The sequence below is a fragment of the Bos taurus genome, chromosome 3, assembly GCF_002263795.3.
Source record: "Bos taurus isolate L1 Dominette 01449 registration number 42190680 breed Hereford chromosome 3, ARS-UCD2.0, whole genome shotgun sequence".
In the NCBI taxonomy this organism is placed as follows: domain Eukaryota; kingdom Metazoa; phylum Chordata; class Mammalia; order Artiodactyla; family Bovidae; genus Bos; species Bos taurus.
In genome coordinates this window covers 94,887,525-94,900,482 of record NC_037330.1, presented here as the reverse complement: position 1 = coordinate 94,900,482, position 12,958 = coordinate 94,887,525, and the positions used below count along the sequence as shown (strand labels likewise).

Below are 12,958 nucleotides of genomic sequence, written 5' to 3'. Positions count from 1 at the left end.
ATACATAACTGTAAGTGCTTAATAAATGTTCACTGAAAAACACGAGTATTATCCTTATATATTTAAACAGTGGGCATCAGTGTGTGTGTGTGTGTGTGTGTGTGTGTCTATATGTATACAGACATACACATATATATATATGTATATAGACACACACATTTTGTGTATATATATTGTGTATATATGTATATAGACATACATACATATGTGTATATAGACACACACACATTTCATTTTGTGTATATATATATATTGTGTATATATACACACAAATTGCATTTCATTTAGGATTTAAACTAACAATCAAAAATACTACACATTTATAACACAAAGCATATGCCTTGTATATTCCTAGTGCTATAGAGCAGTGGTTTATAAACTTACTTTTACTTTAATCTACACAAAGAAACAGAGTTTACACTTAGACCCAGTAAATATGTATGTACATATGTGTGTGTGTGTGTGAATACATAAAACATATAGATGCATACATCATACATATAACTATACATTTACACATATACACAGGGGTGAAACAACTGTAATGTATGCTGTTATTTCCTATTCTCTTTTATTTCACTGAAATTTATCATGACCATTAAATCAACTTTAATGCTACCCTGCAGTCTAAAATTTAAAACATTACTCACCATATAGATGAAGCAGTTGGGTGAAGTACCTGCCTATCAAAGAGTTCTATTTAGGACAGTTTGTTCCTTATAGTTATTCTTGAGACAATCAACAGAATCATGAAACAACCTGGCTTTCCTGTGTCTGATTCTCCCATGCACCTGCCATTTAAGCCTGTGTTCTTCCTTACTCACTAGGTAAACTTAGAGGATACAGAAAAAAAAAAATCACACAACTAACACAAGCTCTTTGCAAACTGTGCAAGGAAGGTACAACAAACATTTCAACTGCCAGAAATACTTGGATAAATAATATATATTGCACAAGTAAGTTACATAAAGTCAAGGTCAAAGGTTCTTTGTTCTCTAGAAAATACAAGGTAAGAAATAAAAATAAAAATTCAGCAAGTCACAAACTTCTCTTTAGTTATTACTTTTTCAAAAAAGGCTATAGGTAAGCTTTAGAGAGCAATAAAAGCACCAGGCTAATTTACAACTAAATTTCTTTTTTATAGGCCCATGGGAATATGCTGCCCTCTGTGGGAAAGATTCACGGTACCTGAGTCAAGTGTAAGAATTTGGTATGTTTATTCTTAAGATTTAGAGATCAAACACAAAGATCTAATTCCTTCCACAGATATCTGGCACACTTGGTAGTACAGCTTGCTGACACTATCTTCCATGCTCAAAACATGGCTTTATTTTCTCTCTGATAATTTATACTATCCAGAGTCATTTCTATTTTTCCAATTTATGCTCTTTCCTTTGAAAGAAATCCCCTTTCAAAAAAGTCAAAGAAAGAAAATTAAAAGACAAGCCAGAGACTGGGAAAAATTATTTGTAAATCAAATATCTGATGAAGGACTTATCTCCAGAATATACATATATATATTTTTAAAAACTTGTGTAATTTAATAAGACAACCCAAAATGGCAAAGGACTTTAAACAGACATTTCATCCAAGAGAATATACAAATGGCTCATAAGCATACGAAAAGATGATCAACATCTCTAGTCATCAGAGAACTGCAAATTAAAAACTATGAAGTACCACTTTACATCTACGAGAATGTCTATAATCCAAAAGACAATAAAAGGGTTGGTAAAAATGTGGAGAAACTGGAACTCTTATATATTGCTACGGCAAGTATTAAAATTCTACAGCCACTTTGGAAAAGCTTGGCAATTTAAAGTTAAAAAAAAAGTTTAATGTAACTTTACAATATAGCCAACTATTTTATATCCAAGAGAAATGAAAACACATGTCTACACAAAGAATTGTATGCAAACAGAAAATTCATAGCATCATTATTCATAATAGTCAACAGGAAGAAAGAATCCAAATGCCCATTAACTGGTGAACAAATAAACAACATACCTTATAAAATGAACTATAATTTTGTTACATACTACAGCATGGATGGGCTTCAAAAACATTACACTAAGTGAAAGAAACCACATGAGAAAGACCACAGACCACTTATTTCCTCTATATGAAACGTTCAGAAAAGGCAAATCTATAGACACAGAAAGCAGATTAGTAGTTACCCAGGGGTAAGGGTGGGGATTGATGATAAATGGGCACAACGGTCTTTTGGGAGTAAGGGAAATATTCTAAAACTGGATTGTGATGTTTGAGCAACTCTAAATTTACTGAAAATCATGGACTGTACCCTTAAAATGGGTTAATTTTACAGTCTATAAATAACAGTAAAAATATTTTAAAAACTTAAAACTATTTTAAAGACTATCCATTTATCTAGGATCATTCCCACTACTATAAAATTCTTTTGGGTTTACTACATGTTAACTGAGTACCTACACTGAGACAAGAACTGTGCTAAATGCTTGGATAAATATGTATGTTTCTAGACCAAAAAGCTCCATCTACTGACAGAGGTAGACAAATAAACAAATGTGCAGGGGAAAATGTTACAATTACTGCAACAGAAGTACAATGTCCAATAAAGGCAAGATTCAGAAGATGCCACAAAGAAAGAAGAAGTTAAGCTATGGCTTACAAGATGGGTAAGCAGGTATTCATCTACCAGACAAGAGAGGGGGAAAAAGCATATCAAGGGGAAGGACTTCTTTATATATAATAATTAACTGACCAAGTTTCAGACAATCTGAATTCTAGACTATGGCTCTTCTGAAGGCTACATAACCATAAGCAAGTTCCTACACCTTCCCTGGCTTCAGTTTGTTCAAATTCAAATGGAAAGGAATGGGCTATGCAGTCTCTACACACATCCAACCATCCTACCATCATTCTATAAAATATTAATCTCCATTTAGGGAAGTCAAGAAACAGCAAAGCAAAGGATCTATATTCTGGACCTACCACAACAGTCATATTTATCTATATAAAGAATAATTCCCTAATTAAAAAAAAAATAAAGGTTTCTAAATGAGCAAAACTGATTTTAAGGTTCAGTTCAATCACTCAGTTGTGTCCGACTCTTTGCAACCCCATGAATCTCAGCACGCCAGGCCTCCCTGTCCATCACCAACTCCCAGAGTTTACCCAAACTCATGTCCATCGAGTCGGTGATGCCATCCAGCCATCTCATCCTCGGTCGTCCCCTTCTCCTCCTGCCCCCAACCCCTCCCAGCATCAGGGTCTTTTCCAATGAGTCAACTCTTCACATGAGGTGGCCAAACTATTGGAGTTTCAGCTTCAGCATCAGTCCTTCCAATGAATACCCAGGACTGATCTCCTTTAGGATGGACTGGTTGGATCTCCTTGCAGTCCAAGGGACTCTCAAGAGTGTTCTCCAACACCTCACTTCAAAAGCATCAATTCTTCGGTGCTCAGCTTTCTTCACAGTCCAACTCTCACATCCATACATGACCACTGGAAAAACCACAGCCTTGACTAGACGGACCTTTGTTGGCAAAGTGATGTCTCTGCTTTGAATATGCTATCTAGGTTGGTCATAACTTTCCTTCCAAGGAGTAAGTGTCTTTTAATTTCATGGCTGCAATCACCATCTTGCAGTGATTTTGGAGCCCCAAAAAATAAAGTCTGACATGTTTCCCCATCTATTTCCCATGAAGTGATGGGACCAGATGCCATGATCTTAGATTTTAAGGTTAGAATCCCCAAAAGGTAGGACACCAGGTTATTATTTATAAAAATAAGCAACACTTACTGAGTACTTATTTACCAAACCCTATGCTCAAATGTCTCACTGGTTTTGCCCCATTTAAACTTTAAAAGCAGCTGAAAGAGGCAGGTGTACTGTTAATTCTCCAATTCTATTTTATTTATTTATTTTATTAAATTTGGCCATGCTGTGCAGCTTGCAGGATCTTAAACGTCAGTTCCCCAATCAGGAATTGAATCCGTGTCCTCAGCAGTGAAAAGGGTGAAATTCAAGTCTCTGGTGGTTTATTGTTGTTTAGTCACTAAGTCACGTCCAACTCTTTTGCGACCCCATATACCGGAGCTCGCCAGTCTCCTCTGCCCATTGGATTTTCCAGGAAAGAATACTGGAGTGGGTTACCGTTTCCTTCTCCAGGGGATGTCCCTGATTCAGGGCTTGAACTCATGTCTCCTGTATTGGCAGGTGGATTCTTTACCGCTGAGCCACCAGGGAATTTGCAGTTCTCCAAGATGAGGAATCTAACACTGAGATGATTCAGGCAGTAAGCAGCAGAGCAAGCGTTTAAACCCAAACCATCTAATTACAAAGCCTGCACACTCAATAAGATTCCAGTGATAATCATCAGATGTATAAGACTCACAACAGTTTTAACTTATGACAGGTGACAAGAAGCCTCTTCATATAAAATGACAAAAAATGAATAATAAACTGGGCAGAAGCAGCAGCAGCAGAAGTGGAGAAAATACTATGTACTAAAAGGATACGTGAGTGCCCACTTGAGTGTATTTTTCACTCCCACAAAGACTTACTGAACTGATTTCCTGCTGTGAATCTTGCAGGTGCTGCTGAAGAGGTCCCAGCTGAGCCTTCCCTGACTCCACACTCTCTTCCAACTCTGCTGTTTCTTGCTGTAGGCGACTCAGCTCTTCCCTAGCTTTGGCCAGCTCTTCTTCATAAGTGGAGATCTGTGACTCTTGACTAGTTAGTTCAGCTTTCAGGGATGAAATCTACAACATGCGGTGAATAAGACAAAAAAGGGATTAAAAAAAGAGATGTCATTAAAACATTCCATAATGCAATATTTATTTTAGTTTACTACTTTGGTGTTTTTGATATATATTTTCTGTAGAAAAGGGCAATCAGGGACTGACAGAGGAGAGTGGAAGACATAGGTACCATACTTCCAACTAAATTTTAGAAAAAGAAAAAAACATGCAGTGTCCTATTTCCCCTGTAGTTTCTAGATGAAACATGTCCCATCTCCTTCATGTTCCCAAACTTCATGTTGACTAGATTGCCACTAACAACAGCAACAACAACAACGAGCAGAGAGGGTTTCTATCTTAAGCCAGCAAAAGCACCTAAGGTAAAGACACAGGCAGCAGTAAGCCACCAGGCCTTACCAGCTGGGCCTCCTCAGCACACTTCTTTCTGACTTCCTGCAGTTGCTCCTCCAGCTGGGCTTTCTGCTCATCCAGCCCATCAAGGAGTTCCTGTACTTGCTGTTTCTGGGCCTGTAGTTTTTGCAGATTAGTATTCTCCCTTTGCACTTCATCTTGAAGATCCTGAAATACAGGAATATTAACATTATTTACTAGAGGCAGGAGAAGGTTAATAATTTTTAAAAGTCTATCATAAGGGAAGGTAAAGTCTCATCTTATTACGTATACTGTGTTGGTGGATTGGAGGACTCATAGCTTTAAATACAATCTTTACTTGAGGACATCTTTCCTAGATTCCAGATTTAGACATTCAATTTGCTTACTCAGATCCATCCTTGGATGTCTGATGGACTTCTCTAACATAATAAGAACAGAACTCCTGGCATTTCCTCCCCCCGCCACTCCACAACATCTGCTTTATCCTCCATCTGCCCCCTCTCAGTTTCTCTGGCCAAAAAATACAGCATCTCCTCCGACTCTTCTCTTTCTCTCACATCTCATCTCCAATCTGTCAGCAAATCTTGCTGTTCCTTCCCTCAAAATGTATTTTAAAAAGCGGCCATGTTTTTCTTCAACCTCAGTCCAAGTCGTTTTTCTCTCTCTCCTGGATTGCTGCCTTCTAACTGGTTTCCCTTCATTCACCCATGCTACCTTTCAGTTTATTTACAGCATAGCAGTCACTGTTAAAAAACTACATCAGACAATGGCACTCCTCTACTCAAAACTCTGCACTGACTCCCCATCTCCCTTACCATAAAAACCCGTCCTTCCAATGGCCCCAGGTGGTCCCATCTCCCAGCTTCATTTCCACTGCTCTCTCCTTTGCTCACTCTTAATTTCAGCTACACTGGCCTTTCTGATGCTTCTCAAACATGTCAGATATGCTTCCTTCTCAGACCTTTCACTGATTATCCCCTCTTCCTAGAAAGCTCTTCCCCAAATTATTCACATGCCTTAATCCCTCATCTCCCTGAAGTCTCTGCTCAACTGTTAGTTGCTCATTTGTGCCCGACTCTCTGTGACCCCATGGACTGTAACCCATGAAGCTCCTCTGTCCATAGAATTCTCCAGGCAAGAATACTGGAGTAGGTAGCCATTCCCTTCTCCAGGGGATCTTCCTGACTCAGGGGCTAAACTTGATCTCCTGCATCGCAGGCAGATTATTGACCATCAGAGCCACCAGAGAAACACAGTGCAAAAAACAATGTACTACAGTTACCTTTAAATAATAAACTCCTCATAGGCAGCCAATGCTTCATCTTTCTTAGAGGTTCCACAATCTAATACAATGTCTTGCACATTCCAGGCAATTAATCAGGCAATGATTTGTAACTATCACAAGGATTCTACTATCTGGGAGAAACTACTGGGGAATGAGCCTGAAGCTGACAGAAACAACTTCTTTCAACATACTACAGAAAGCTTCACTCTATATTTAAACTATAGCAAAATATTAAAACTAGCCTCTAACTGACCTACAGCAAATGCATTTTGTTAAATTAAAATAGTATCTAACTTTCTATACTGATTCAACATTTGTATAGACTGTAGACCAAGAATGATTTGACATTTTAAATTTCCATTATATGGAAATAATCTTTACTACTTTAGCATGTCACTGTGGCATATATCTTTCTTGTGTGGTTTTTTTTTTTTTTACATTATCTTATATACTATTATTCTTTAGGAAGACATAACAACAGCTTCACTTTAATTCAGTTCCTTGAAAAACTACAGTGGCTTGAAAAATTCTTGTAATTACAAAATATTTTGAAAGCACGCCATCTGCAGATCTAAAGTGATTTTTATATTTGGGAATATAATCCACTGTCAATACTGTTATAAAATTATTATACGGTTTATACATAACAATATGCTGACCCAAAAGGCATTTTTAAAGAAATGCTTAACAGGAATAAGGAAAAAATGTTTCTTATTCCCATTTTCAAAAATTCTACTCTAATTTCCTACCCTCTCCCCAATCCCCCCCCAAAAAACCTTAGACTTCACATCTCTAATAATATCTAGTCTTTATAAATATACGTAATTTTGATGTCTCTACTTTCATTCTAAATCCAATTAAGAAAAGTGAAATTTGCTTTAAAAGGGTCACATAATATAAGAAAATGACTAAGATATATGCTAATTTTTAAAAGTTGAATACAAAGGCAAATACAGTATGATTGCAAATAAATATAGAGCCATGCATATATAAATGTTAACCATGACTCTCCCTGAAATGTGAAATTGTAGAGTTTCTTTCTTTTTATACCTTTCTTTATTTTGCAAGATTAATATAGACTCATATTACTTTTATAATCAGAAAATGTCAAGTCTGCAGTTTTTAAGTATCACATATCATATGGTTTCATACCAATATAAAAATATTCTGATGCAACTGAATTTTTAATGTAAGAATTACCAATAGTAAGATCAATGCTGGTTTCTTTTAATAAAATCAACCCAGATTTCAAAACTTGTATTTTTTAGTGAGTCACTTTAAACACATCCCTAGAGGATAGGTTTATGTAAGAGGAAAGGGAATAAACAAATCAATATAACATTTACTCTTGCCCTTTCTCTTCCAAAGAGCAAACATATTCCCTCAAATTTCCCAACCTCACTTTTATGCTACAGTAAAAATCTACATAGTAACACAAAAGTATGGGCCTTGAGGGAAAGGTTATTGAAAAAATACCTCACATTGGTGACATATTTTAAGCTGGATAGAGGTCCATATTTAAATTAATGCCTCTCCATGTCTATTTTAAATATGAAAAAAGATCTTCTCTAAAAAAATTTCAACACTAATCCATACACACAAAGGTCTTCTTTTTCAGTAAGCAAACTTAAAATTATTAAACTGTACAAAAGCAAAATGAACAGATTGCAAACATAAACACTAGGAAGAAGAAGAATCAAATTTCACTACAAAATTACTTGGTAAGGCTGCCACCACTGTAATGTAATTTTCACAACAATTTCAATATCCATATCTACTTGGTTATTTTATTTTGGCACAGAATGGTTTATCCTGAGACTAAGTGAAGTCAACGGATGTACATCTCTCTCCCTGCCCACCCTTGACTAGGACAGTGGCAGATTCTCTTAGCAAACACCATCTGCCACTAAACTAGGATAATTTTCTCTTAATCTGAAGGTAGCCCTTTGGGGAAATCCTCTCCTGAATTAGGGTACAACCTCAGTTACTATCAAATGCCAACTCATCAAGGAAGTGACTAAAGACACGTGCAGATGCCTTCCTAGTTATGCTCTATTTTCCATGATCATGCTCTACTTGCTCACCTGTGCCATCAACAGCAAAAGAAAAGAGGGTAGCAGCAATTAGGAAATGGCAAGGATAAAGTGAACAAGACTACTGTAATGCACTGTCATGCTTTGCTTTAGAAAAATACCAAAGCAAGCCACATCAAAGGTTCTTTATCCAGGAGTGAAAGGATCCTTGATCTGCAATCTTGGCTTTATTTAAAACTAAATTTCAAGGAAAATATCCTATTTTCTAGAAATCACACAAGATAAAGAAAATGATAAACTTGTCCCCATCCCTCCATATCCTTTGAAGTGCTATGGAGGGTAGTAGAAATAAAATTTAAACAAATATATAAAAGCTCTCAGCTATACTCAAGAATAAGATAATTCATTTTAGCAACCCAAATCGGCTGTACAACCAAAGAAGTAAATCTATAAAACATGAATACATTTAGATCTATTTCATATAAATACAGAGTAAAAAATACACAAAAATGATAACTAATTTATAAATAAAACACTTACTTAAAAAAAAAAAAACTCAAAGCATACATACAGTATATCTATACTTGAAAAGTTATTATAGTGAATAAAGGAATTTTAAGTATTTTGGTAATCTTACCGAAAATGCTATTTAATTGATTAAAAAACTCTACAGACTAATCCAGAACTAAAAATAATCAAGTACATTCATTATGTTGGCCTAATTCTCAAAATAGAAGTTACAGGAATATTCTTAACATAAAAAAGTAACAACTATAAAGCAAGATGTTTTCTAAGTCAAAGACCAGAAAGGGAACCTATTAAACTAGGGAAGATGTTAGAAAACCTCACTAACAGCCTGCCTTTATTTCTCAATCATATGCTTCTCAGCATGTTCTAAGAGCACTATCACCAGGAAAAGAATGTTGAGCTCATGTATCTAATTTTATTTTCACCCAAAATAAATCATCTTTCTTCATCTAGGGGGAAAAAAATGGGCAATTACTATAAGCTACTAAATCTTTGTTGATGAAGTTTAAATAACTGTGAGCTTCTCTCTCATGAAGGTAGTATGAACAATATAGAAAAGGCTGACTCTTCATGATATCAACTGTGCTCCCAATCCTTTCTGCCTGTGGTTTCTGGATGTCTCTTGTCCCATTTTTAATTTCATGCACAAAATGGAAGTTTATTCATTTCTACTGTCAATAGCTTCTTTAAATTTACCTCCATCTAAGAATATATTACCATCTACAGTATAAGATATGATCCAAGGTACAATTTTTAAGCTTAGGGAGCTCACAATATAGGCTGTAAGATACTGGAATCTATATACATATACATTAAATGAGTATAATAAGATAACATACTGGTATGCCATATAAGTGTACACACATTCCTCTGGAAGTCCCAACTTAAGAAAGACAAGCAAACTGAAGGGAAAAAGAAGGGAAAATTTAGAGAAGTGATGAGTTTCAGTTGGATTTTAAGACATGGGTGGAATTCACATAAACAGGAAGATAAGGAATTCTAGATTGCAGCAACAAAAGTTATAAAAGAGGGAACAACAAAGATCAAGTGTATACCACACAGTTCAGATGCAAGCAATCAAAAAATAAGTAGTACAAGAGGATGGCCTATAATCTTTTTTTCTACTTCCAATATACCCATGAGGATGACATTCTCCCACCACTAACAGTGGCAGTGGGCGGCAGTAAAGATTTTCACATATGAGAGTCATAATTACTAAAACTGGTTCGGGTAGAAAGCAAGGAGGAAGATGGAGTAAGCACTTAGATCTGACTTAAAAATTTCAGATGTTAGGTAACAGGGGTGGCAGTAGTGAAAAAGAAAAACAGACAGGAAAATTCAAAACTTGAAGTCAATTTTTTTCAGCAAGGTGAGACTCATTTTAGATATACTGGATTTGAAATGATAAACCTCAAAATGCCTAACTGGAGACGTGAGACTTGCACTCTAAAGAGCTGAGGGCTTGACAGATATCTGGGAAGCATCAGTATATGGTATGTGGATGACAGAGGGTAAGGAAAAGGGAGGAAAGAGGGGGTCAGAGTGTGTCCATCAGTCCTGGGCAAAGGCAACAGAAGCAAAAGGTCAAAGGAGGGCTACGAATATTCAGGAGAATGCAACCCAAGAAATCAGTAACCAATGCAGGAAGGACCCATGGATTTGGCCTTAAGATCTTGGTCCTGGGGAGATAAATTAAGCACAAAGGTATGGGTGAACAGGAAATTAAGCAAGATTACTGAAAAGCTAGGACGGGGGAAAAGGGTCACACAAAGCAACAAAAATAGAGAAAAATAGGCTGGCAGTTAAAGTGACAGCAACAGGGGGGAAAAAATTGATTAGTCCTATATGCAGATAGGGCTTCCCAGGTGGTAAATGTAGGAGACACCTGCCAATGTAGGAGACACAAGAGACATAAATTAGACCCCTGGGTCAGGAAGATCCCCTGGAGGACAGAATGGCAAACATCCAGTACTCTTGCCTAGAATCCAGTACTCTTGCCTAGAATCCCACAGACAGAGGAGCCTGGCAGGCTACAATTCACAGGGTCGCAAAGAGTTGGACACACTGAAGCAACTTGGTGCATGCACGTACATGCACACAAACACACACACACATATGCAGAGTCTGATATGAAAATAAAAGTCAGAGAAGGGCATGATGATGAAGGGAGAGTAACAAAGAGATGGCAGTAAGATATAGAATAATACTACCAATTAGAACACCTACTGAACTCTAAGTGAAGTCGCTCAGTCGTGTCCAACTCTTTGCGACCCCATGGACTGTAGCCTACCAGGCTCTGAGGAGCCTCTCAGCCCATGGAATTTTCCAGGCAAGAGTACTAGAGTGGGTTGCCATTTCCTTCTCCAGGGGATCTTCCCAACCCAGGGATCGAACCCGGGTTTCCTGCACTGCAGGCAGACGCTTTACCGTCTGAGCCACCAGGGAAGTGACTGAACTCTAACCCTGTGCCAATTACTTTGAGGCACTTTACCAATAATATGTCATTTTATTCTAACAGCAAACTCTGCTATTTCATGTTACAGAAGTGAAAACTAATGTGCAGAGTGGTTACATTTCTTCCTTAGGATCTCAAACTTCAGAAGAGCCAGAATTAGGAACTGAATTCAAGGTTCTCTGATACCAAGTCATTCCTATAAACTTCTATGCAAAATTGAAGAAAGTATACATGAGGGTGAATTCCTAAATATTTGTTGACTACCTTGAAGGACAGTTTTTTGTTTTTGTTTTTGTTTTAGATTCTGTGTTATTACTGTCCAAATATATGAAGTTCTGATGAAATAAAATCATACGGTACAGATAAAAACAGGCTATGAGAGCTATGAGAGCTGAGTCGTTTTAGGGCAAAATGGCAGATCACTCAACAGCTTTTTTTTTTTTTTTTTTAAGGAATTCGAAATGTTTAAAAATAGAGAAGGTGGTTTCTGAAAAAGAAAGAAAAAGAGAAGCGGAAAAAGAAAGAAAAAAGAAAAAAAGAAGAACGGGAGGGAGGGAGAAGAAAAGAAAGAAACCATTGAGGAAAGGTTAGCTTACAAGAAAATCTGACTTAGAAAGAAGGGACAAACGCATAAAAAATGCATAGACTTTGTGTTGGTTAATGCAATGGTAAACAACAGAATATACGGCCTCATAATAATTCTGTAATGGTGTACATATAATGCCTCTAGCGCTTTTGGAAAATACGCAGACACTAATTAAAGGTCATTCTAGATAAAAATACATATTTCTTTAAAGGGGTGGGGGTGGCGGGAGGGGGAGTGTGATCTCAGAGCACATCCCCGCAGATGTACAAAGATGAAACTATGTTTTTTTAATAATTCCAGTAAATGTGGCAGCAAAAATTTGTTGCAAGGATGTTGGCTGGTTTTCACAAAGTTTTTTTTTTCTTTTTAAGAAATGGAGCTATAAGGTTATATTTGAATAAAATTTTTAATAAAATTGTGCATATGCAGTTTAAGGTAGGAAAGAATGTGGGTCTACCTTCTTCCTGTAACAACAAGAAACTCAAACCATAAACATTTGAGATAGAACAGCCTTTTACAGTTTCCCCCATTTTGGATCTAATTTCTCCACAGAACTTGACAAACTAGCAGTGTACCTCGTATGAGTTAACAGTGATCATCTCATGACATAAAATATGAAGTTAATTGTTGGTTTGTTCTTCAAGAAAAAAATCGTGAACTGTGAGTTCTCAAGATGGTAATAGAACACAAACAGGAAACAAACGTACAAAATTAATTATGTAGCAGACCTTCTAATTTACCTGAATTAGAAAGACTATATAAATGCTAAAATAAAAAACAACTAGTCTTTTGGCACTTTGATCAAATCTAAAGAGGCTTTGAAAGTCTGGTTTCTCTACTTGAGATATGAGCTCATATTATCACAATCTGTAACTTTATAAATATAGAGAAAAGCAAGAATATGCAGAAAAGCCATATTTGATTAAGGCAGAAAGATATTTATTGATGAGTCA

General features: G+C 36.5%; 1 protein-coding gene across 10 annotated transcripts in view; it reads right to left on the bottom strand.

Annotated features, from left to right (window-relative positions):
* The window catches only part of EPS15 (epidermal growth factor receptor pathway substrate 15), a 140,222-nt gene that overhangs the window by 42,475 nt on the left and 84,789 nt on the right, over positions 1-12,958 (bottom strand). For all 10 annotated transcript variants that reach the window (XM_059884735.1, XM_059884733.1, XM_024989546.2 and 7 more), the window contains 2 exon segments: positions 5,143-5,304; positions 4,549-4,746 (listed from right to left, as the gene is read on the bottom strand). In XM_059884735.1, the coding sequence (XP_059740718.1) occupies positions 4,549-4,746; positions 5,143-5,304 (360 nt within the window).